This window comes from Vipera ursinii, assembly GCF_947247035.1.
Source record: "Vipera ursinii genome assembly, chromosome: 7".
Taxonomy (NCBI): Eukaryota; Metazoa; Chordata; class Lepidosauria; order Squamata; family Viperidae; genus Vipera; species Vipera ursinii.
In genome coordinates, this window is record NC_139521.1 from 24,061,339 (window position 1) to 24,088,452 (window position 27,114).

Consider the following 27,114-nt stretch of genomic DNA (forward strand, 5'->3'; position numbering starts at 1 on the left):
ATGCCCAGCTGCTTTCAAAAGGCTTTATTTGCTCTCAGTGCTGTGTTGAGCTTTGCCTCTTTCATCCTGATCCTCGTGGCCATGGGCAGCCAGAAATGGATGACAGGGAAAATTCTTTGCAAAACCGGTGCTGAGCTGGTCAACGCCACAGACCCCGAGTTAGTCAAGTTCATGGGAGAAATTTACTATGGGCTCTTTGAGGGCCGCAAAATGCGACAGTGTGGACTTGGCAGCCGTCCTTCCAGATTCAAAAGTAAGTACCTCTTTTGTTTCCGTTTTTCCTGCATTTGCAAATAAACATATTCAAGTGAGGTTCTTTGATTATTAGTGATTATTCATCTCATTATTTACCCCTAAAATTTTGTTTAGCAGAAGTTTTCCTGCTTGGGATGGGGGTTGGACTAGAACTGTGATGGCAAACGTTTTAGAGACCGAGTGCCCAAACTGCAACCCAAACCCCACTTATTTATCATCGGGTGCTGGATGGGCATGGCCTACTGGGTGGGCGTGGCTGGCCTGGGCATGGCCAACTGGGTGGGCATGGCCAGCTCAATGTCAGGGGCACTTGTGTGGACTAGAAATCTCCACAATCCTTTCCAACTCTGTCATTCTGTCTTCTCTTCTTCATAAGTTTGGATTGAAAAAGGAATTTTGTTTTTCAACATAATTTTGCTTGGGGAAAATGTAGGGGTTGAACAATTAAACCCAGAGTGGCAGCCCTGGGGGCTAAGGGACCACTAGAGGGCAACCAAGAGACACAAAAACATGTCTTTGCTACCCTCTATTGGCGGTCTAAATCTTTGCCAACCAGATCTTGTTAACTGTACTTAAATTATTATTCTATGCAAAAATGCCATGATGTAAAGCAGGCAGGACACTTTGGATTCCTCAAGACCCTGCACCTAGCGAGACACCAATTCTGGTGGCTCCAGATGAAGACGGATATTGAAGCCTATGTACGGGGCTGCCCTGTGTGTGCCACTGCAAAGCCTCGTACCAGGAGGTCACCAGGGCTGCTGCAGAAAGTGTTGGATCCAACCTGACCATGGGAAGAGATAATGATGGACTTTGTCGTGGAGCTGCCGGAGAACCGTGGTTACACAGTGATTTGGACGGTAGTCGACCTTTTCTCCAAGCAGGCCCATTTTGTACCATGTAAGGGGTTACCGTCTGTGCAGAAACTCACTAAGATGTTCATCACGCAGGTATATCGCCTGCACGGGGTGCCCTGGCAGATAATCTTGCATTGGGGGGTGCAATTTACAGCCCGCTTCTGGTGTGAGTTCGTCCGTTCCATCAGGTAATCTCAGGAACTCAGCTCGGTATACCACCCCAGTACCAACGGGGTAGCAGAACGGGCCAATGTGGTGGTGGAGCGATATCTACAGTGCTACTATCAGCAGAACGACTGGGCTGACATGTTACCATTCCCAGAAGTGGCATACAATAATGCAGTGCATAGCAGTACCGGTTTTACCCCCTTCTGGGTGGTACATGGTCTGGACTTCGTCCCAATCCCTGAGTGTTCGCAGCGGGACCCCTCCCCTTGTCAACCCCAGGACTGGGTAGTCCACATTAGGGGGGTTTGGGGGGATGTGAAGAGGGCCTTAGTACGAGCAGAGGAGGCCACAAAGGTGCAGGCAGACAAGAAAAGGACATCCCAAAAACCCTTTTGGGTGGGGGACATGGTATATTTCTCAACCAAGTACCTCCACTTGAGGGTGCCATGCAAAAAGCTGGGACCAAAATACCTAGGGCCATTCTGGATCACAAAGATTATCAACCCAGTAGCTGTTCGGCTACAGCTACCCTGGTTCCTGGGGAAGATACATCCGGTCTTCCATTCCAGCCTGCTGAAATCGGTAGGGTTTGGTTGCAGTACCTGGTGTGGTGGAAGGAATACCCTATCACAGAGGCCTCATGGGTGGGGGACGCAGACATTCAGGCTCCTCGACTGGTGAGGAGGTTCCACCGACAGTATCCCAGGAAGCCCGGGGCGGGGGGTAGCTGAACTATCCACCACAGTGGGTGATTAATCATATGTGTCTCCTTATTTTCCAGGTGGAGCCCTGGTAGAGGGGCCGCCTGTCAAGCCCTGTGGGCTTGCCACTTTAGGGAAGGGAAAGGGAGGGGAATTCCCCTTTACCTGGGAATCCCTCTGCCTGACCTCCGACCAGCTGAGGCTCCTGGCTGTATGCTGACTGCTCTCTCTCTGGCCGCTGCTCAGCTCCTGGCTGCATGCTGGACTGCTGGAGACAACGCTGGAGGGGGGAGACGAAGGCCAGCTATGCTGGTTTTAGGGATGGATGCCGGATGCTGGCTGGTTGGATGGGGGGTGGAGTTAAGGGGATTGCCTGTATATAAGGCATTGGGGGCAAGTCAGTGCTGACTTTATTTGCTGTTAATTGCCATCAATAAACACTGGTTAGAATGTTCCTGCCTAGCCAGTTACCTTGTTGACCATCATTTATCATTTGTGGAACCAGGGCTGGTAAGGACTCTGACACTATGCCCAGGAAAGTGCAACTTGAGCTTGGAAGAATACACAATATACAAAAATTCAAAAAGAAGAAAATTAAAATAAAAAAAGAACAAAATTAAAATGACAGCATATACTCCAACACTCCAGAAAAATCAGGAATGCTTGTTGGAGCCTGGCTGTGCAGCTTTTTTTAAAAACTAGTCTTCAGCATAGAAGTTGAGTGAATAAACTTTCCATGTGAGACAAACAACTAAAAGGATGGATGCCTGGTGAGATGGTGTCTACCTGAGGTGAACCTCAGCCTGTCCAATAATTTGGTTGGAAACCTGGAGGTACTTTCAGACCCAACTGTGGGGTGGCACGATCCAGGGTAAACAATGGGACTGGTAGGTCTGATGGAGAACCTCCCTTTTGCATCTGGCTCCTGTGCATGATTCTTGCTTTGAAGGGTATCAGAATCCACCTCCACTTCCTTTCACTTTCTTGAAATTGACTTGAAAGACTCGACATTGACTAATGCACTTAGAATTGTAAACAAAAAGTTCTGCTTTCATGCTTGCTGGGGCAAATCCTCCATGCCTCCTCTTGCAGAATATTCTTTTGAAAATATTCTAGTAATTACATTCTGAGCAGTTAAAAAGAATTAATATTAGAGTTCCTGGGAGTTGGGCAGCATATAAATTTAAATGATGCTGATGATACTGATACTGATGTTACTGCTGCTGCTGATAGATGATGTCATTCTAAAGCAGCCTGTAGAGGTTTGGCCTCAGCACCCAGCTCTTTAACATTTATGCCATAGCTGCAGAAATCTACAGTACTACTAGATGGCAGGCAAAGACTACACATAATTCTTTTCTTTCCTCTAGGACCTAGAGCACGGGTCAGCAACCTGCGGCTCTGGAGCCGCATGCAGCTCTTTAAGCCGTCTCATGCAGCTCCCAGTCCTCCTCTGCCGTTCTGCAAAAAAGTCCCATTGAGAGAATGGGGCGGCGGAGGTTTGGAGAGCTGCTGCCTTTGTCCGCTTATGAAAGAAATGCAGACGAAGGCAGCAACTCTCCAAACCTCTGGTGCCCTGTTTGGAGAGTTGCTGCCTTCGTGTTTGAAAGAAATGGGGGCAGAGCTGGTGCTTGTTTTGCGCATGTGCATGCATGCACGCATGCACACGCACATTTTGCGGCTCCCACTTTTTTGTGTGTGTGCCAGAACCGGTTCCGAGTGGCTCTTTCACTGTTTCAGGTCGCCAACCCCTGACCTAGAGAGTCTAGGTTAATGATTTTGCAGAAATTGTGTAGATGGCTGAATACTTGGGTGAAAGTTTGTTCTCCGAGCTTGTGAATTGGTTTCTGAACATTTCATTACCAGGCTAGGTAACATCTTCAGCAGCATTTAGGGGATCCTAAATGTCACTGAAGATGTTACCTAGCCTGGTAATGAAATGTTTGGAAACCAGTCCAGAAGCTCAGAGAACGAACTTTCACCCTCATCCTATACCTGAGCTATAGATATTCACCACTATGGCTGAATATCTCTCTGACAACCTCCCAAGCTACTTTCTCCAACTCAGTCCCAGAACATTCAGTCAGTCAGTCAATTTGTATGATCTCAAATTGACTCTGGGTAACTCATGCAGCAGATAGGTTTCACCAATTATTGCAATTCAGAGAGCTGAACATTTTGGTGTCGTTAGTTCTCAAAGCTGACATTCTTTTGTGAGGAACAAATGGGAAAAGGTATTGATTGGACTGAATGTATCACTCCAGCCCATGAGCTGGCTATATGGCAAACTGTTAAGTGAATCATGTCATTAAGCAAATCAGGCGTCCCCCACTGATTTTTGTGTGTAGCCGGTTCTTTGCAGGCATTGAGCAAGACGGAAGGTTCAAACAGCAACAGGCTTTATTGAAGGTCAGAACATAGCAGAAGCAACATAGGAGCTGCTGCGCAGCTATTTATATGGTTGGCTGATAGGCAGCAACCAATAGGTTTAAAGCAATGGATTCCCAACCAAAGACCTACTTAGCTAGCTGGAGACAACCAGTCTAGGCTGGCCCAGTAACCGTTGCAACATACATGTGAACTAAGCACTTAGCAATTGAACTAAACAATTAGCAAGCAGTCCAACATAAGCTAATACAGCATATAAAAAGGCCAATACATTACACCCCTTCCCCCTGGATGGTACACACATTCATTTGGTTACAAAATCTTGTAGGTACTTGGGGGGGGGTCTTCTTGCTCATTCGGAGCATTGGGGGGTTGCCAAAATCTCCCAGTCTACCGGTTCACCTGCCATGCTGGGTAGACCCAGGCTCTGCGGCTTGGTGGAGTCAAAATAACTCGAGTCCCTTTGGCTGGCCTGTCCCAGTTGACCCAGCCCAAAGTCTATAGGTGCCGCAACATCAGCAGGGTGGCTACTGGTTGTTGGATGACTGTCTGGCCCCTGTGGCCCAGTCAGGGGAAGCACTTTTATGGTCCTGTCCCCGTTCTCTTGTGCACAAAATGTCTCAGAGCATACGAACTGCTCTGCTGGAGTGTGGGGTTGTGGACTCCAGGTCTGCTCCCCTTGGGAGTCCTGAGCCAGTGACTTCTCTGTTAGTCGCCGGCGCAACTGATTGATATGTCTGTGAATGACTCACCCATCTTCCAGGACCATCTTGTAGGAGAGTGGTCCTGATACCTTGACAACTTTTGCTGCCACCCACAACTTCCCTTGCCCATAGTTCTGGGTCCAAACCCAGTCCCCCACCTGTAAATTCCTAGGTGCCTTCGGACGTGCCGTGTCAGAGGCTACTCTATCAGGGTGTAGTCTGTCCAGTTTGGTTATTAGCCTCTTGCCCCAGCGAAGCTCTGCAGGGCTCTTGCCTGCAGCTGTGCAAGGTGTTGTATGCTGGCATAACAAGGAATTGGCCAGCCTGTGGTGCCAGTCCCCTGTAGTAATGTGTTTGAGGGACTCTTTGGTTGTACGAACGCTCCACTCTGCCTGCCCGTTCGATGATGGGTGAAAGGGAGCCAATGTGGCGTGCCTTATAAGGTTGGCCATGAGAAAGGCCTGGAATTCTGATGCGGTGAACTGGGCTCCGTTGTCAGAGACTACAATGTCTGGAAGCCCATGCATTGCAAACAGTGACCGCAACACCTGCATGGTCCTTGCAGTAGTCATATTGGTAATTGGAACCACCTCCAACCCTTTAGAGTGGCTGTTGACCACTATTAAAAACAACTGTCCCTTAAAGGGCCCAACAAAATCTACGTGGATTCTTGACCACAGTGTGTGCGTCTCTTCCCATCGGTGGACAGGGACTTGCAGCATGTCTGGCCTGGACTGTTGACACATGTAACACCCATGTACTTGGGCCTCGATGGCTTTATCTAGCCCTGGCCACCAGAGGTAGCTCCTCGCCAGTGCCTTCATCTGGACAATGCCTGGATGGCCTTCATGCAGAGACTGGAGAACCGTGAGCCTGAGTGAGCTGGGGACTATGACCCTACTACCCCAAAGGATGCACCCCTTGTGAGCCAAAAGCTCATTTTTCCAACTGAAAAATCTCTGGAACTCAGGGCCCCCGCTATTTTCCAGCCATCCTGTGTGAATCCAAGCCAACATGCGATTTAGGATTTTGTCGGCTGCCGTTTCTGCAGCAATGTCTCCCACATGTAGGGGAAACTCTGGCAAGTATTGTATTGCTAAAATGCGTGCAGCTGGAGCCAGATCAGGCTCCATGTGCGGCAAGGGCAATCTGCTAAAGCTGTCTGCATGGCCCATTTCTTTGCCGGGTTTGTCAACTAGCCTGTAGTCGTAGGCCAAAAGGAAGATAGACCACTTCAACATTTGTGGCGACAGAATTTGAGGTGTCTGCTTGTTTGTTGTGAACAAGTCTAGCAAGGGCTTGTGATCGGTAAAGACCGTGAATTGCCTCCCATATAAATAGTCATGGAACTTCAAGGCCTCTTTGTCAATTTGTGTGTAATTGCGCTCCACTGAGGACAAGGTCTTTGAGTAATACATGATGGGTGACTGTCTCCCATCCGCCGATAAGTCACTCAGCACAACTCCAACCCCATATGGGGATACATTACACGTGATCCAAACTGGCAGCTTTTCATTAAAGTGCATGAGCACTGAGTTCGAGGACAACAGCACCTTGACTGCCTGGAAACTCCTTTCGTGGAGCTTGGTCCACTGCCATTGAGTATTTTTTTCTAAGAGCTGGTGTAGCAGCTCTGCCACTGCAGCCTTGTTAGGGAGGAATGAATGATAAAAGTTTAGGAGGCACAAGAAGGCTTGAAGCTCTCCCTTGGACCTAGGGCTTGGTGCCAGCTGCTTTCAGCTTTGACTCTGCAGGATGGATGCCCTCTGCATCGATTCAAAACCCAAGGAATTCTGTAGACTGAACTTCAGATGGTTGATTCCAGAAGGGATTTTAATTTACTGGGATACGAAAAGATGCAGACTGGATACACCACTTAAAGCATTCTTTGATAGCCACAGAGTCTTTCTGGAGAGAGATGACTCAGAACCCAAGAAACAAGACGAAGCGCAAGTGCAAAGTGAGACCAATCAAAGAGTAAGAGAAGAAACCAAAGAAACTAAAACTATGTACTCTTATCCAGAAGATGGTGCAAGACCAAGAGATCAGAGACAGATAAGATCGACTAGAAGATTTAGACCCAGATATAATAGAAAAAGATGGAAGAAATTGGGATTTTTATCAATAAATATCAATGGGTTAAACTCCCCCTCCAAAAGGAGGAAAATTTTTACACTGTTACAAAAATTAAAAATGGATATAATTTGTCTTCAAGAAACCCATATTAAGAGGCAACATATCAAAATTTTAGAACAACCAAAAATCAGCAAACTTTACTTTTGCCAGAATCCATTTATATCACATTCATAAATGTATGTTTAAAATATTGTGCGTCCCTGGATTCTGCCATTCTCCGGGGAGGGGGGAGGTGAAGATGTTTATTCAGCCTGGCCGGAGGCTGCATTCCAAGACCAGGGAAACCCCTTTGATCTTAGAACAACAAAGGAGGAGAAGGAAGGGAGAAGAGATCTGGTTTGTATCCCCATCTGAAACTGACAGGAAGAAGGCAATTAGCAATAAAGCACGAGAAGATTCCCCTTTCCCACGAAAGGGTTTGACACCTAAGTTTAATTGATGTGAGTCTGACCAGATGGGGTTGAGGGGGGGGGTTTGAAACGGGAATCCTTTATATAGTATAAAAATGTAACACAATGCCAGATCCTGTCTTGTATTTCCACAGCCGATCACATCCTAGTAAAATCTTCTTTTTGGACAAACCTGGCTCTAAGAGTTCTTAATTCCTAAGATGTGGATTGGGGTGGGTCCTGACAGTATACAGGATCTGCTATAAGAGTCAACCTGGAAGGGAAAACCTTACCGGGGGACTTTGCAATAAATACAATGTCTGGTGACAAAGCAAGAGAGGAGGGAAGCTGCACGGAGAGAGAGTCTTCCTCCCGAATGAAATCCCAGAAACGATGGGAAGCTGAAGTGGCATATTCCCCCGGGGAAGAAGTGGTAGAGCAGCACGACCAAAAACCCCGGTGGTCTATGGGCGTTGGAAGGAAAAGTGAGTGGGAAAAGGCATCAGGGAAGTGACCCCGAGGCGGAGCAACCATCAACTGGAATGGAGGTAAGAGATGGAGAGCTCCCTGCACGTCAATGAAGAGGAGCGGATTCTAGAAAGAGCTATCGACCTGATGAAGGCAACCCTTAGCTCACTAAGAGAGGAGAAAGCTGAGGACCGCAGCCGAGGCAGCGCCTGGGGCCACAACTGGAGACGTAACGGAGGGGATCCAGCACCTGAAACCCCGGGGCCGTCCAATGGAACAGGAGTCGCTGCCTCAGCAGTACCCACCCACCCCAGAACCAGAGATGGGGAGCAGGATGAGGAGCGATATCGTCTGCGGTGCAGACAATGCTCCAGTCAAAGATTCCTGCCCCTGGAAGCAAAATTCAAGGGGGAGCCATCATGATTGGGATTTTTCCTAACCCAAGTCCTCAGCTATATGGAAGAATATGGATGGGATATCCCCAGTGACAAAACCCGCATCCAAATTGTGCAATCTGCCCTGGACGGATCGGCTGCAGACTGGGTGGTGAACCTGCATGACTCCAACACCCCTGAACTCAACGATTACAACCAATTCATGTCATCCTTGAGGTGGTGGTTCGAGGATCCTTTGGCTGACTGTAAGGCCCAGGAGAGAATCAAAACGGTGAGGAAGGGCAGGTGAGTGGTGGCCGAATATACCCAAGAATTCTGAACCATCGCCAGCAAGCAGAACTGGCCAGAAGATATCCTCCTTAGCCATTTCAAAGACGGTCTAAACTACAACCTGTATGATGCTTGCCTGCCTCGAGGAGACCCACTCCATCTTGACGACTGGTATGTCCTGGCAGAGAAAGTAGAAATAGACCTACTGAAGAGACACCACAGAGGAAAACCATGGAGCCGCCTGCCACCTAAGCAAACACGCGAGGGGGAAAAACCACCAGCCACAGCCAAAAAATCAATGGGATGTTTCAACTGCGGGAGAGAGGGCCACCGCGCCACAGAATGTTGCTCAAAAGCCCCTCCATGAAAAACAGAGGCATCATCTTACAAGAAGCTGGGGAAGTCCTAAGACAACACAAAAGAATCCTCCATGAAGGGGACAGAGGCTGTAGAGTCCACAACTCCTGACAAGAACTGGGATTGGACTCCGGCCTGCACCGCAGGGATGGTGGACACCTCAGAAGACAGCTCAGAGGGAGAACCATTGGTAAGTGGACCCCTTCCACCCATACTTAAGACAGTGACTATATCAGCTTCCTCTATACCAGAAGCCGTCGAAATAAAAGCTTTGATAGACTCTGGTTGCATCCGCTGCCTTATTAGACCAATGCTGGTGGAGAGATTGAGCATCCCAGTGAGGAGACTAAAACAACCAATCTCTTTTAGTCAATTAGATGGATCAATAGCAGGGGGGACCAGCTACCCGAGCCACTTTACCAATTCACTTATCCCTGGGGTCTCATGAGGAAGACATAACGTTTATAGTGGCCCCAGGCATGGAATGCCCAATGATTTTAGGACTGGAATGGCTGAAGAAATGGAACCCCAGGATAAACTGGAGGACAGCAGAACTCAACTTCCCAAAGGGGGAGCAGAAAAGCTTAAAACCCCAAAGCATCCCCCCAACCCGGAGGGAGGACACAGCATCAGTGGGGAAAGACAAGGGGTTACCAGAGATACCGGAGGAATACAGGGACATTGTTGAAGTTTTCAGTGAGAAACAGGCAGATGAGCTCCCCCCCCCACTGCCCCACAAACTGCGCTATAGAATTCAAACCTGGGGCAAAACTCCCAAAACCCAGGATGTATGCCATGAGCCCAAGGGAAATGGCAGAAATGGAAAGATTCATAAAGAAAAACTTAGAAAGAGGCTTTATCGAACCTGCCAGACCCAAAGTGGCCGCCCCGGTTCTACTCAGGGAGAAGAAGAACCACTTTGGTTCTTACCGCTGTTGTATAGATTATAGAAATCTGAACACAATTAGTGAATGCAATCTGTACCCTCTACCACTAATGAAGGATATGCTATCCCACCTGTCAAAAGGAATGATTTTTACCAAACTAGACATGAAGGAAACATATTCTAGTCATCATCCTCAGACAGTTGGATCAGCTGAATGGTTAAACTCAGTATTACAGATAAAGTAATACTCAAGAAACAAATGGAAATAATAAAGCACAAATTAAATTTAGCTGAGATGGAATTAATGACTCAACATATTAAACAGGTCAAACAGAACTTTTTTAAAAACACTAACAAGCCGGGAAGATGGCTAGCATATAGACTGAGAAAGGAAAAAGAAAAGAAAATAATAAAGAAACTCCAAGATACAAAAGCAGGGCTTTTCAACCTTTTCACCCATTGTACCACTTTTAGGATAAGGCACTCTCCGAGTACCACCACTCGCCAAGCAAGGTGTCAAAAACGTGACCAAAAAAAAATGAAAAAAAAATGATAAAGTACAGGTAGTCTTTGACTTACAATAATTCGCTTAGTGACTGTTAGAAGTTACAACAGCACTGAAAAAAGTGACTTATGATCATTTTTCACATTTATGACTGTTGCAGCATCCCCAGGGTCATGTGATTTACATTTGGATGCTTGGCAACTGATTCATACTTATGATGGTCACAGTGTCCCAGAGTCCTGTGATCACCTTTTGCAACTTTTTGACAAGCAAAGTCAATGGCTGGGAGGGGGTGTGTGGCAGTTCATCACTCAGGTTGCAGGTTGTCTGTGTATGGGGAATCCATGGGTCTCTGGTGGAGTGGGGTGGGACTGGAGTGGGTGCCCTCCCCCCTCCCCTCCCTCCCTTCCTCCCTCCCTTCCCTCCCTTCCTTCTCTGGGAGCTTGAGGTTGCTTCTTAAATGAGGCCAGTAAATATTCTCAATAACTTTTTGACTGAAATCATTGGTGATGACTTGTACTATCATAAACCTTCCTGTCAAGTTCTGTGTTTCAATATTTCAAAGCTTGTGTTCTCAGGGAGGCATCCAGTAGGATGGAGCAAGTGCTTGCTTTTTTTTAAGAGAATATTTTTGGGGACTCTGGGAATGTAGGAACTGTCTATCTGAAAAGAGAACCTTACTTTTTTCCTCAAGTGACAAGCTGCCATGGCAAGTGGTTGGTAGATGAGGAAAGCAATCTATCTATGCTCAGAAATGAATGTCAGTGTGGTTATGATTTTAATTCACCTTTTTCCCCCTTTAAAATAGGGGTAGGGCTGCACCTAAACAGATAATTAGCGAAGACAGGAATTACAGAAACAATAATACTGCTTTTTTACAGCTTAGTTCCTTGCTTAGAAGGACTATTGTCCCAAGTAGCTTTCTGCAAGCAATTGGGATGCACAGGAGTGCAAGATTGGTGTTTCTGAGCACACGCAGATTTGCGCTCCTGGCAATCTCCCTCGCTTGGTTTCAGCTTGCTTTCTGTTGCAGAAATGCGCCGATTCACGCTCCTGGCAATCTCCCTCACTTTCCACTTGCGGAGGTCAGGGCCAGCTGTACAGAGTTGCCAGAGCTCCCAGCAGGTTGGCGCGACACCGTGTGTCCAGGAGGCCACATCCGTGGCCACTGATCAGCTGGCGACTCCATACAGCCAGCTCCTCCAGTTGGCAGAGGTCAGGGCCAGCTGTAAGGAGTCGCCAACAGTGGAAGGGAGGGAGTCAGGCGGGTGCATTTTTACCTCCACACCCATGTTCTGATGGCTTTGCCTACCCTGGTGCACATCAGGAAGAGAAACGTGGGCCCCAATTCCTACCTGCTGCTGCGGGATGAGTCCTCGGGGAGGGCACATGCCATCTGGCCGCTTTGCTTTCCCCTCCAAAAAGCTGGGCACATCGTGATGAGGAGAGGGGGAAAACTCTCAAGCCCTGGGAGGGAGGCAACGTGAGGGCCATGAGGGGTATTGCAAGCTCATGGGGGAGGAAAAGAAGATGGACGCAAGCAGACGCAAACACCTACCTGCCAAAGGAGTGGATGGCTGTGTCCGCTTCAGGCTTGTGCTTGCTTCTGGGGGAAGGATGACACGGATCCCGCACAAGAGAGTTCAATCTGGTTACTGCACAATGAGTCCCAGGGGAGAGCAGGGCCTCGCTCTGCACCTGCGCTCTTCACGCACCCTGATAGTTTCCTGCAGGCCGCCGCCAAGCAGCATGTTTTCTGGCAGCAAGTGAGCTGGGAAGGAGTGGGAGGGAGGTGGGGGGGAGGAAAGTGATGCTGTGTACCACTGGTTGAAAAGCCCTGGTCTAGTCCAACAAAGAGAAGGACTAGGGATGACATGATAGCAGTCTTCTAATTTTTGAGACAGTGTTACAAAGAGGGGGACAACCTATTCTCCAAAGCATCTGAAGGCAAGACAAGAAGTAAAGGATAGAAGATTATCAAAGAGAGATCAACCTGGAACTAAGGAGAAATTTCCCGAGATTTGAGAACAATTAATCAGTAGAATGACTTGCCTCCAGAAGTTGTTGGTGCTACATCACTGCAGGTTTCAAGAAGAGACTGGGTAACCATTTGTCCAGAATGGTATAGGATCTTCTGCTTGAGCAAAGAGTTGGACTAGAAGACCTCTAAGTTCCCTTCCAACAGTATTATTTTATGTTCTATGTTCCCTGATGCCAAATGTGTATGGGTGTGCACATGATTTCAGGCAAAAGTAATAAATATATGCACTGATTCCAAATGGAAAATCTGAGAATCGCTGCCCCCTTTTCTGAGTGTGATATTGTTTGTTTATGAGATTTATTTACCTCTCCAACCTTTCTGGACTCTGCTTTTTCCTCCCTTGTCAGTGTTTCCACACCTGGTGAAAAAGGTGAACATGATGCTTCACGTGACAATTATCCTCTCCTTGTTGGTGGCATCTTCCTTCGCTCTGGTCAGCTGCGGATTCTGCTTCTTGAACCTCCTAAAAGTCCCTTTTCGGGCCATTCAAGGACCTGCAGGAGTAGCTTTGTGGAACTTGGTAGCAGGTATAGTAAACTCTTCTTTCTTCATACCAACAATCCAGAAATTGTGGGAAAGTGTAATGTGAGGGTCTGAGGTCTCCTTCTACAGTTCACAAATTCTGGCCATCAGGGATGTCCACAAGATGTGGTCAGAAAAAGGCAGCCACAACACTGTAATTGGAGATTCTCAGTCATCCAGGTCATGGTTGTCCCAAAGGTGCTTTTTCACAAGGTAACTGGACTTTCTTTTTTCTCTCTGAAGGTGTTTTGCTTATCATCCAAGAAGCTTCTTCAGTTCTGATTGGATGGTGGGGAATGGAAGAATTTCTTTTAGTGAATTGTTGATGCCACCTGGAGGTTTATCTATATCCTCAGGGTTACCTGCAAATGGGTGTGGAACTGTTGAAAGGACTGTGTTGTAGATAGATGATGTCATATCCCTCCCCCTCTGTTGAGAGAGGGCTGTTCAATTTTGACATAGATGGCCTCTTTGACCCCTCTTTCAAACCAGTGGTCCTCTTTGCAAACTCCACATCAACTGCAGGTCCACTATAAGCTTCTCTCATTGAGGATTATATATTTAAAGGTCATACAAGCATGAATTTAAATGTAATTTAACTACATTTTAAGTGTGACTGTTAGCATACTTGTACACATTTTAGGGCTTTGATTGTAAATGGCTGGGAGGTTTGGATGATGCAAAAATGCTTGTTGTTGTTAGTTGCGAAGTCGTGTCCGACCCATCGCGACCCTATGGACAATGTTCCTCCAGGCCTTCCTGTCCTCTACCATCTTCTGGAGTCCATTTAAGCTCACGCCTACTGCTTCAGTGACTCCATCCAGCCACCTCATTCTCTGTCGTCCCATTCTTCTATTGCCCTCAATCTTTCCCAACATTAGGCTCTTCTCCAGTGAGTCCTTCCTTCTCATTAGGTGGCCAAAGTATTTGAGTTTTAGCTTCAGGATCTGGCCTTCTAAAGAGCAGTCAGGATTGATCTCCTCTAGGACTGACCGGTTTGATCGCCTTGCAGTCCAAGGGACTCGCAGGAGTCTTCTCCAGCACCATAGTTCAAAGGCTTCAATTCTTTGGCGCTCAGCCTTTCTTATGGTCCAGCTTTCACTGCCATACATTGCAACTGGGAAGACCATAGCCTTGACTATACGCACTTTTGTTGACAGGGTGATGTCTCTGCTTTTTAGTGTGCTGTCTAGATTTGCCATGGCTTTCCTCCCAAGAAGCAAGCGTCTTTTAATTTCTTGGCTACAGTCCCCATCTGCAGTGATCTTGGAGCCCAGGAAAATAAAATCTGTCACTACCTCCACTTCTTCCCCATCTATTTGCCAGGAATTGAGAGGGCCAGATGCCATGATCTTGGTTTTCTTAATATTTAGTTTCAACCCAAGTTTTGCACTCTCTTTCTTCACTCGCAACAAGAGGCTCTTTAGTTCCTCTTCACTTTCTGCCATTAGAGTGATATCATCTGCATATCTTAGGTTGTTGATGTTTCTTCTGCCAATCTTAATTCCAACTTTTGATTCATCTAGCCCTTGCTTTCTCATGATGTGCTTATTCTGTACCAGCCTGCTAACGGCCCTGCAGAGAAGGCAGGGACAACCCCTTTACAAACGGCAAGAGGCTGGAATACGCCTGCCAAATTTATTCACATAAAACAGAGCAAGACAAGACACCAACCATAAAACACGAGCTAAGAAGCAGGAACAATCCAAGCGGTTGCCTTCAGCAAACCAGCCCTCCCACACATTCCCCTTAAATACAGTTCAGGGCGTGGCCTCTCTGTGCCTCCTTCCTAGGTGCCCCATAGCCTTCCTCTGTTTACTCCTGACTGACTGCCTCCTGCGTCGGGTGTCCTTGAACAGGGCCAGCTGTGGGTCATCTTCATCCACGCTGTCAGGCTCACACAGCTGGGTCTGCATCGTGACCAGATGAGAGGGGCCTTGCTGGGGGTTCTCATCAAGCTGTCCAATCCCCTCAGCAAGCTCTTCAACACCCTCCTCCTCCTCCTCTGAGTCGTCTGACCCAACTGCCGAACCCACAGGCTGACCCTGAATCACAACAGTGCTCTGCATATAAGTTAAATAGGCAAGGCGACAGTATACATCCTTGCCGGAGTCCTTTCCCAATTTTGAACCAATCAGTGGTTCCGTGTCCAGTTCTCACTGTTGCTTCTTGGCCCGCATATAGGTTTCTCAAGAGACAAATAAGATGGTCTGGTATGCCCCTCTCTTTAAGGACTTGCCACAGTTTGTTATGATCCACACAATCAAAGGCTTTAGCATAGTCAATGAAGCAGAAGTAGATGTTTTTCTGGAACTCTCTAGCTTTCTCCATGATCCAGCGTATGTTAGCAATTTGATCTCTAGTTCCTCTGCCTCTTCGAAATCCTGCCTGTACTTCTGGTAGTTCTCGATCCACATACTGCTGGAGTCTAGCTTGTAGAATTTTAAGCATAACTTTACTAGCATGAGAAATGAGTGCAATGGTGCGATAGTTTGAACATTCTTTGGCACTGCCTTTCTTTGGAATTGGAATGTAAACTGATCTTTTCCAATCCTGTGGCCACTGTTGAGTTTTCCAAATTTGCTGGCAAATTGAGTGTAGCACTTTTACTGCATCGTCTTTTAAGATTTTGAATAGCTCAGCTGGAATACTAACACCTCCACTAGCTTGTTGTTGCTCAGCTTTCCTAAGGCCCACTTCACTTCACATTCTAGGATGTCTGGCTCGAGGTCAGTGACCACCTCATTGTGATTATCAGGGACATTAAGCTCATTCTTGTATAGTTCTTCTGTGTAATTTTGCCACCACTTCTTTATCTCTTCTGCCTCTGTTAGGTCCCTGCCATTTTGGTCTTTTATCATGCCCATTTTTGCATGAAATGTTCCCTTCATCTCTCCAATTTTCTTGAAGAGATCTCTAGTCCTCCCTATTCTATTGTTTTCTTCTATTTCTTTGCACTGTTCATTTAAGAAGGCATTCTTATCTCTTCTAGCTATTCTTTGGAATTCTGCATTTAATTGGGCATATCTTTCTTTTTCTCCCTTGCCTTTCGGTTCCCTCCTTTCCTCAGCTATTTGCAAAGCTTCCTCAGACAGCCATTTTGCTTTCTTGCATTTCTTTTTCTTTGGGATGGTTTTGGTTGCTACCTGTTGTACAATGTTGCGAACCTCTGTCCATAGTTCTTCAGGCATTCTGTCCATCAGATCTAATTCCTTAAATATATTTGTCACCTCTACTGTATATTGAACAGGGATATGATTTAATTCATACCTGACTGGCCTAGCGCTTTCCCCTACTTTCTTTAATTTAAGCCTAAACTTTGCAACAAGAAGCTCATGGTCTGAGCCACAGTCAGCTCCTGGTCTTGTTTTTACTGACTGTATAGAGCTTCTCCATCTTTGGCTGCAGAGCATATAGTCAATCTGATTTCTGTGTTGACTGTCTGGTGATGTCCATGTGTAAAGCCGTCTCTTGGGTTGTTGGAAAAGAGTGTTTGCTATGACCATCATATTCTCTTGACAAAATTCTATCAGCCTGTGCCCTGCTTCATTTTGTACTCCAAGGTCAAACTTGCCTTTTATTCCAGTTATCTTTTGGCTTCCTACTTTAGCATTCCAATCCCCCATGACGATACGGACATCATTTTGGGGTGTTAGTTCTATAAGATGCTGTAGGGCTTCATAGAACCGGTCAATTTCATCCTCTTCAGCACCAGTGGTTGGGGCATAGACTTGGACTACTGTGATATTGAATGGTTTGCCTTGGATTCGAACTGAGATCATTCTGTCATTTTGAGGATTGTATCCCAGTATTGCTTTTCCTACTTTTTTATTGACTATGAAGGCTAGTCCATTTCTTCTGAGGGATTCTTGCCCGCAGTAGTATACCTGATGGTCATCTGAATTAAATTCACCCATTCCTGTCCATTTTAGTTCGCTGATACCTAAGATGTCGATGTTTAGTCTTGTCATCTCTTGTTTGACCATGTCCAGCTTTCCTTGATTCATGGATCTTACATTCCAGGTTCCTATGGAGAAAAAATCTTTACAGCATCGGACTTTCCTTTCACCACCAGACATATCCACAGCTGAGCGTTCTTTCGGCTTTGGCCCAGTCACTTCATTCTTTCTGGTGCTACTAGTACTAGCCCTCTGCTCTTCCCCAGTAGCATATTGGACGCCTTCCGACCTGAGGGGCTCATCTTCCAGCGTCATATCGTTTTACTTTTGGTACTGTCCATAGGGTTTTCATGGCAAAGACACTGGAGTGGTTTGCCATTTCCTTCTCCAGTGGATCACATTTTGTCAGAACTCTCTGCTATGACCTTTCCGTCTTGGGTGGCCCTGCACAGCATAGCTCATAGCTTCATTGAATTACGCAAGCCCCTTCGCCACGACAAGGCAGTAATCCATGAAGGGTAAAATAGGAACTCCTGAAAAATAATCACAAAGTATTTGATGTGGTGACATTGGATCCTCAGTAAAATCTACATGATGCAATTCATAAGATAACATGACTTTCTAGAGTGTAATTTGAGGTGGCAAGCTGCAAACTTCAACAGTTATAACACATTAAAATATTTCCTGTTAATAAGTGATAAATGGAAAAGAATTTGATTACATTTGCCCTTTGAAATAACAGGGTCTGCTAGGAGGTACGTAAAAAGATAAAGACTCTCTTCAATCATGCTGAACTGCTGATGGTTTCATGGTTATCTCTATTTCTGTTGTTTTCTTGACCACAGCATAATCTTTGAAAAAAACTAAAGCTAAAATATTTTTTCAAAGTTTTTTAAATTTTCCAAACATTTTTCAATTATATATTTTAATTTTCAATGCAACCTACAACATGGGAAGTCCTAATCAGGCCCAGCTCCATGCAGCTTTGGGAGGATCAGCCAAGCTTAGCATAATGCTTTACTGTAATCAAGAAGCCCAGTTCGATTCAAGTGTTTTAAAGTGATATAAAAGTGATATAGAACTGTTTATTTTTTTCAGCTGAGATTTCTGTATAGTTGAATGAGCTTATATTTGCTTTCATTTAGGTAAGGGCGGAATAGGCAAGCAAAAGCATAACATATCACTGGTCCTCACACTTATGACCATCACAGTATCCCCACAGTCATGTGATCAAATTTCAAGCACTTGCAACTGGCATGTATTTATGATGGTTGCAGTGTCTCAGGATCACATGATTGCCATTAGTGACCTTCTCAGGAGACTGACAAATAAAGTCAATTCATGTTAAGCATGGATTTCCTTAACAACCATAGTGAATTCCTTAACAACCATGGCAAAAAGGTCATAACTTATTTAATGACTTATTTAATGAATGCATTGCTTAGCAATTGAAGTTTTGATCCCAAGTGTACATACATTGTACATCAAGGACTATCTGTAAGGAAAATAAAAGCAACTTACAGCTGAATATCTGCATCTAAGGTGCAACTGGCTAGTTTGTGCCTCTCCAGTGAGTAAAATCTATGAGTTTCATGTCTTTTTGGAAGGAAGCCAATGCACCACTGGAGAAATTTGCCAGGCTTTTTTGGGCATTGAAAGCAAAATGAGCCTCTGGTCCCAGAGACATTTATATAGAATATAGAATTCTCTATTATTTATTATTTAGGTTCAAAGCTTGGGGAACTAGAAGCAATAGTAAACGAGGGTAGGTATGACATAGTTGTCATTACAGAAACCTGGTGGGATGAAACCCATGGCTGGAATGTACTGATGGATGGATACAAATTGTTCAAAAGAAACAGATCTACAAAAAGAGAAGATGGAGTTGCACTATATACAGGTGAAACTTGAAAAATTAGAATATCATGCAAAAGTTCATTTATTCCAGTAATGCAACTTAAAAGGGGAAACTAATATATGAGATAGATTCATTACATGCAAAGCAAGATAGTTCAAGCCGTGATTTGTCATAATTGTGATGATTATGGCGTACAGCTCATGAAACCCCCAAATCCACAATCTCAGAAAATTAGAATATTACATGCAATCAATAAAACAAGGAGTGTACATAGAACAATATCGGACCTCTGAAAAGTGTAAGGATGCATATGTACTCAGTACTTGGTTTGGGCCCCTTTTGCAGCAATTACTGCCTCAATGTGGCATGGCATGGAAGCTATCAGTCTGTGGCACTGCTGAGGTGTTATGGAAGACCAGGATGCTTCAATAGCGGCCTTCAGCTCTTCTGCATTGTTCGGTCTCATGTCTCTCATCTTTCTCTTGGCAATGCGAGTCAGGTCAGGCGAGTTTGCTGGCCAATCAAGCACAGTAATCCCACGGTCATTGAACCAGGTTTTGGTGCTTTTGGCAGTGTGGGCAGGTGCCACGTCCTGCTGGAAAATGAAGTCAACATCCCCATAAAGCTCGTCTGCGGAAGGAAGCATGAGGTGCTCCAAAATCTCCTGGTAGACAGCTGCATTGACCCTGGACTTAATGAAGCACAGTGGACCAACACCAGCAGATGACATGGCTCCCCAAATCAACACAGACTGTGGAAACTTCACACTGGACTTCAAGCACCTTGCAGTGTGTGCCTCTCCATTCTTCCTCCAGACTCTGGGTCCTTGGTTTCCAAATGAGATGCAAAAGTTGCTCTCATCAGAAAAGAGGGCTTTGGACCACTGAGCAACAGACCAGGTCTGTTTTTCTTTAGCCCAGCCTTAGTCCACTCCTTGTGAAGGTCCCCAACACTTTTGAATGGCCTTTTCCTGACAATCCTCTCCAGGCTGTGGTCATCCCTGCTGCTTGTGCACCTTTTTCTTCCACACTTTTCCCTTCCACATAACTTTCTATTAATGTGCTTTGATACAGCACTTTGGGAACATCCAACTTTTTTTGCAATTACCTTTTGAGGCTTTCCCTCCTTATGGAGGGTATCAATGATGGTTTTCTGCACAACTTTCAGGTCAGCAGTCTTCCCCATGATTGTTCAGTCCCTACTGAACCACACTGAGAGACCATTGAAAGGCTCAGGAACCCTTTGCAAGTGTTATGGCTTAATTAGCTGATTAGAGTGGGACACTTTGAGCCTAGAATATTGCACCTTTTCACAATATTCTAATTTTCTGAGATTGTGGATTTGGGGGTTTCATGAGCTGTACGCCATAACCATCACAATTATGACAAATCACGGCTTGAACTATCTTGCTTTGCATGTAATGAGTCTATCTCATATATTAGTTTCCCCATTTAAGTTGCATTACTGAAATAAATGAACTTTTGCACGATATTCTAATTTTTCAAGTTTCACCTGTACATTAACACCTATTGTCTTAAAAGAAAAACACAATAGCAAAGCTTTCAATAATACAAACAACTTTTTATTGAAAGGTAGAAGTTTGCATTTGGCAAGCTTTTGAACAATTAATGTGATTTTTTGCTGTTCTATGCATGCTGATCATTTGTCTAACCTTGGCTGATACATGGTAAGTTTGAGAGTAACACATGCAGCACTCAGGTCATCTGTTACTCTGTTTATGGTGTCAGATTTGATATAATTCAAGGCTGAAAACAGCTGCTCACAAGCATACAGTAAGATGATCCAAACAAAGTAAGGAAAGCAATTCCAAGTGCTTTCATTGACTTAAAATTATTTGGCAGAGAATTCCACACTTTAAGGATTTCATTTTGAAATCTAACTGTGCTGTCCGTTGTCATCCTTGTTTTCACAGGATTGCTCTCAATAAGAGCAAGGCAGACTTTGGTTCTGTTTTTGCCATGAAGGGGCTTGGGAAATGTCTTTTTCCTGGTGAAAATAAGCCTCCGAGCCCTGATGCTGGCAAAGTGAGGCAGCGGAAGCCAGAGCAGACCCTTCCCTGTCTCCCCTCGCTTCCCCAAAGCCTCCCTTCACTAACCTGCTTTCCAGCTCTGTTCTCCGCCACCGCGTGCAGGGCAACAAAAGAAGCTTGTGGGACTAACCAGTTAAAAAAAAGTTCAATTAGGCCTTCCAACTTTGAGAGATTATTTTTTTTTTGGCGAGAAGTTGGAAGGTCAGATTGATCTTTTTTTTTGGTCTGACAAACTTCTTTTGTTTCCCTGCACATGGAAAGGAGGTTAGTGAAGGAAAGTGGTTGCCCTGGGATCGGGGTTAAGATTTGGCATTGTGGATTTCCTGGGTTGTGGTAGAGGTTAGGGTTTGGCATTGTGGATTGTGGAGTGTTTGTGCTCTGGTGGGGCTATTCAAAACGCCAGGATTCCCTGTATTTTGAAGCACCCTGTGTGACTGCACGGAAAGGAGCGCTCTGTTTCTCAAGTGCCCCATTCCAGGCATATGGAGCTTGCAGTCTCTGCCAGATCTCTGTTGGGATAAAGACTTTTAGTTCCTATACACCACTTCCAAATGCAGCCAGTCCCTGCATTTTGAAGTGCTCCATAGGTGCGGAAACATTTTTTTATCGCAATGGAGATCTGGCAGAAGGCCTTGTTTCTCAAGCCTCCCCATTCCAGGCATATGGAGCTTGCAATCTCTGCCAGATCTGGCCTTCTCCATTGGGATAAAAAATGTTTCAGCACCTACAGAGCGCTTCCAAATGCAGGGACTGGCTGTGTTTGGAAGCATTCTATAGGACCTAAAAGACTTTATCCCAATGGATATCTGGCAGAGACTGCAAGCTCTTTGGCTAAGTTTTCACAGGAAAAAGCCATTTCTCAAGCCCCTTCCTAGCGAAAACAAGCCTCCGGAGTGAGCATGCCTTGCTCTTCTGAGCAATCGTGTGAAAACAAGCCTCTGGAGCGAGTGTGCTCACTCCAGAGGCTTGTTTTGGCTAAGAAGGGGCTTGAGAAATGGCTTTTTCCTGAGAAAACGTAGCCAAAGAGCAAGGCGTACTTGCTACAGAGGCTTGTTTTGGCTAAGAAGGGGCTTGAGAAATGGCTTTTTCCTGAGAAAACTTAGCCAAAGAGCAAGGCATGTGTGCCCACAGAGAGGGCTCTGGGTGCTCCCTCTCGCACGCATGCCATAGCTTTGCCACCACTGGACTAGACAGTCACTTATCTGAAATGGTATAAGTTCTCCTGCTAGAAGACCTCCAAGGTTCCTTCCAGCTTTCTATTTCTATTATTTCTTGGCCAAGTGAGATTGGACACACAAGGAATTTGTCTCCTATGCATAAGCTCTCAGTGTATAAGCAACAAGTGATAAATCATGATCAGAATCATAAAATACCATCATCATAAATCATGAGATACAGCACTCAGTGATAGCCATAGGATACTAAATAAGCAATCAATATAAATCAAATTAGAATACTAAATAAATGGTCAGTATAAATCATAAGATACAAGGAACAGAGTTATAGTCATAAGAAGATAAGGAAATAGGTAACAAGAAAGATGAGATGGATAATAGTAATACAGCCCTACTAGGTAGTTTGACAGTGTTGTGGCAATTAGTTATTTATGTTCTAATCCAGCCTTCGCGAATGCTACTTAACAGCTTACTCGTGATGAAAAACCCCTTTTCAGTTAACAAGGCATGAGCAAGGCAGGAACTTGTAGAAAAAACCCCTTTTTATTTTAACAATGTAACGTATTGGCCTTAGTTGCTGCAATCAGTTGCACAATGTAGTGACCTTAATTGCTGTACTTAAGTGAATGATTGCTTTACAGCAGGGGTGTCAAACTCAATTTCATTGAGGGCCACATCAGCACTGCGGTTGCCCTCAAGGGGCTGGGTGGGTATGGCCAGGGTGGGCGTGGCCTACTGGGTGGGCGTGGCTAGAGTGCATATGGCCTACTGGGTGGGCGTGGCCATCTCTACATCATTCACATCAAGGGTGCCTATGGGGGCCTGGGCAGGAGTGTGACAGATCTGAGGGTCTCTGGCAGAAGGAGGCTCTCTGGGCCAGGGCCCAGGCAGTGGGGGCCGTTCCCTCACTGTTTCCAGGATGGCTTCGCGGGCCACATGAAACCACTTCGTGGGCCGGATCCGGCCCCCGGGCCTTGTGTTTGACATGTCTGCTTTACAGTTTTTGTTGCTGCAACCCAGACTGCCTGTCTCCAAGCTGTTAACTATGTTTTGGGCGGGAATTGTTACTTTAAATCTATTAGTTGCCGCCTAGAGGTGAACCGTATATATACCTATTCAGCAGCCATTAGGGCTGCTTCTGTTGTCACTGTTGTCACTGTTTTCACCATGCTGCCTCATTCAATGCCTAACGAACCGAAAATATAACAGTGGTGAGGAAGGTGGGATGTGCTGCTTAACGAAGAGAGCCAGAATTCACTAGGGGGTGAGGCCAGCACCAGACCCTGGCAGGAACTACATTCCCCCCCCCTTGGTCTGCCAGCAAGCCATGCTGGAGACCACCCTGCCCTGAGGATCCATCCTAGGGCTGCACAGAAGCCAGCAGCAGCACAAGGCATTGCGAGGACAAAAACAAGAAACAACTCACCATGGCCATGGTCGGCAAACTAGAAGAATTCGACGTGGCACATCCTGAGAGGTGGAGTTCTTACATCTCTTGCGTTGAGAATTTCCTTTGCACTAACCAGGTTAGCGAAGACGGCTTGAAGGCCGCGACTCCCTGTGCGTGTGTGGGTCAGCCACGTTCGACATTGCTGAGAACCTAGTGGCCCCTACTTTGCTAGTCGGTTGCCTACATGGATCTCAAAAAGAAGCTGAAAGAGCACTTCGAGCCGTGACTCTCCATCATTGCATGGAGACATGCATTTCAGCAGTGGGAGCAACAGCCGGAAGAGTCCGCCACCAATTTCATAGCCACCCTCCAACAGGCATCTCGACTATGTAACTTTGCTGACCTTGAGGAAAGACTGAGGGAATGGCTAGTCTGCAGCCTACACAACTGCGATCTGCAGAAGAGGCTTTTCGCGAAGGAGACCCTCTCACTACAAGATGCCTTGATGGAGGTGATGGCCGATGAAGCTGGCGGAGGGGCCGTTAAAGCTTTGCGGCCCTTCAAGAACATGCACAGCCTAGAAATGGTCCACCATGAGGACACCGAACACATAGATGATTCTGACTTGGACCTCGAAGTCGACCAGCTGAGGAATCAACCAGAGAGGGGGCCGTGGCCAGCTAACAAGGCAGCTCCCCTTACCTTGATGCATGGGCTGTAGTGGTTGCCATAGATCAGGGGTGTCAAACTCAATTTCATTGAGGGCCACATCAGCATTGCCGTTGCCCTCAAAGGGCCGAGTGGGTATGCTAGGGTGGGCATGGCCTACTGGGTGGGCGTGGCTAAAGTGCATATGGCCTACTGGGTGGGCATGGCCAGCTCTACGTCGTTCGCATCAAGGGTGCATATGGGGGCATGGGTAGGAGTTGGGAGTTGAAGTCCACAAGTCATAAAAGGGCCAAGTTTGAAGACCCCTGAGACAGAGGAACAAGATACCATAGCATGAACTGTTGTCTGCAGCAACTGGTGACTCCCACATCTCTCCTCTTCTTAAGAGTCTCTTATTTTTCCTGGAGAGCCGCCCTACTACCCTCTGTTGTCCTGCATGCCTCTCCTCTCTGTGCATACACACATATGGGACAGGCCCCATCTGTTCCTGCTCTTCACTCAATTCAGACCAACACATTTGTCTCTCTCCCTGAGCGTGAGTAGATGGGCCTGGCTCTGTGTCTGGCTCTGAGTCTTCTTGCTCCTCAGAGCATTCTGCAAACTCTGTTGTGAACCCAGGCACCTCTTCATCCGATTCATCTGATTCGGCTGCCAGATCCGCTGTTTTGCAGAGTGAGGGCATGGGGGAGAACTGTCCTTGTGTCTAGTTGTTTTGGTGTGCAATGCCCTATAGCATGGGTGTCAAACTCAATTTCATTGAGGGCCGCATCAGCATTGTGGTTTCCCTTGGGGTGGTGGGTGGGAGTGGCCAGGGAGGGCATGGCCTACTGGACAGGTGTGGCTGGAGTGGGTGTGGCCTACTGGGTGGGCAGGGCCAGATCTACATTGTTCATGTCAAGGGTGCCTGTGGGGGCCTGGGCAGGAGTGGGATGGTGAAAGGGCAGCAGGGCAGGACTAAAGCAGGACTTCCCTCAGTCCCTCCCTCCCCTCCCTCCCTCCCTTCCATCCTTCCTTCCTTCCTTCCTTCCTTCCTTCCTTCCTTCCTTCCTTCCTAAGAACAGAGTAGCGGGAAAATATTTGAGATGAGGGAGGGAGAAAAACAGGCAAGAAACGCAACTGGGGAGGTGTCACCCTTTGTGAGGAATGAAGAAATGCACCATCACCTGGAAGTGGCCAGCACACTCACCTCACCTACTTTACATATCTGGCTTGGTGGGCTCTGGGGGAGGGGATGCCATGAGCAGCGGGAGAGTCGACATTACCTGCACAATGCCACCCAGCCCCCAGCCTGCCTGGTTTCGGCAGGCAGCGAGGCACTCTCCTCACAGTGCTTAGAGGCCGAGCCAGGCAGCATGAATCCAAAAAGAAGTGCAATGCCACCCAGCCACCAGCCTGCCCAATTTTGACAGACAACAGGGCGCTCTCCTCACAGCACCCAGAGGCTGAGCCAGGCGGTGAGAATCAGAAAAGAAGCGCAATGCCACACAGCCCCCAGCCTGTCCAGTTTTGGCAGGCAGTGGGGTGCTCTGCTCACAGCGCTGAGAGGCTGAGCCGAGCGGTGCTAATCTGAAGACAAGCATGATGCCGCCCAGCCCCCAGCCTGTCCGATTTTGACAGGCAGCAGGGCGCTTTCCTCACAGCTCCAAGAGGCTGAGCCAGGTGGTGAGAATCCAAAAAGAAGCGTGATGCCACACAGCCTCCAGCCTGTCCGGTTTTGGCAGGCAGCGGGGTGCTCTCCTCACAGTGACGAGAGGCTGAGCCGGGCAGTGTGAAGCTCACCAGCTTTGTACCTTGATACCTGCTGAAATTGGGCAGGCTGGGGGTTAGGCAGCATTGCACTTCTCATCAGATTCATGCCACCCAGCTTAGCTCTTGGTGCTGTGAGGAGCGCCCCGCTGCCTGCTGAAATTGGGCAGGCTGGTGGCTGGATGGCGTCGCATTTCTTTTTGGATTCAAACTGCCTGGCTCAGCCTCTCGGCACTGTGAGGAGAGTGCACCACTGCCTGATGAAACTTCTCCCCCAGAGCCCATGAAGCCAGATATGTGAAGTAGGTGAGGGCTGTGTGCTGGCCACTTCCAGGCAATGGTGTATTTCTTCATTCCTTACAAAGGGTGACACCTCCCCAGCACGCACCCAGGGGCCAGTCCCTCGCAGTTTCCAGATGGCCTTGTGAAGCTAAGACTGAATGCGTTTTAGCATAGATGGGCACCACAAAATTGTACATTGTCTCCTGGCTGGCCTGGGCCGGGGCCAAGGCAGCGGGGACCATTCCCTCACTGTTTCCAGGATGGCTTCATGGGCCACATGAAACCACTTCGTGGGCCAGATCTGGCCCGCGAGCCTTGTGTTTGACATCTCGGCCCTATAGCGTCATCCTGAGGGAAGAAGTTGAAACAGTTTATGTCCAGGATGTGAGGTCTATAGAAATTTTCACAGCCCCGTTTCTGGCTCATGCAGTATACAGGTCCTCAATGCAGTATACTTTATGACCGTTGAACCCCCTTGGTTCAAAAGGGACAGTTTAATTTCTCCAAAACCCAAAGGAAAAATGAAAAACACAACTCTGCTTATAGGATGAGGTATGCTCCTTTATTTTGAATCAGCATCCTGCTTTCTGTGGTTTTGGCATCTCTTAAAGAGTTAGGTGCAATCTTTGACTACTCAACAACTCAAACAAGAACAACTCCAGGATCAGCTTAGAAATGAGAGTCATCTGCTCTGTAGGGCATGTGCACAAATGACTTTTTTTTACATTTATTTCTAGGAGGATGTACCATGCTGGCTGTGACTGCTTTTGTATCAGCTGTCAAACTGCATCAGCTTACAGAAAAAATTGCCAATTTTCGGGAAAATGGCTTCCAGTTTCTCATCCTGGAAGAAGAGTATATGCCTTCTTTCTGGCTTTGTGTAGCAAGTGCAACAATCCATGGGCTGAATCTGGTCATTGTTGCCCTCAGCGCAATTCACTTCCCAACTCTGAAAACAAAGACAGAAGAAGGAAATGTTACAGCAGAAGATATCATGTACTAA

The 27,114-nt window shown here is 46.7% G+C and overlaps 1 protein-coding gene across 1 annotated transcript; it reads left to right on the plus strand.

Annotated features, from left to right (window-relative positions):
* Positions 1–27,114, plus strand: CLRN2 (clarin 2; the record flags this gene model as incomplete). Its single annotated transcript, XM_083367440.1, has 3 exons — positions 1–253; positions 12,868–13,047; positions 26,849–27,114. The coding sequence occupies 3 exons, from the start codon at positions 1–3 to the stop codon at positions 27,112–27,114; spliced, it is 699 nt and encodes a 232-aa protein (XP_083223566.1).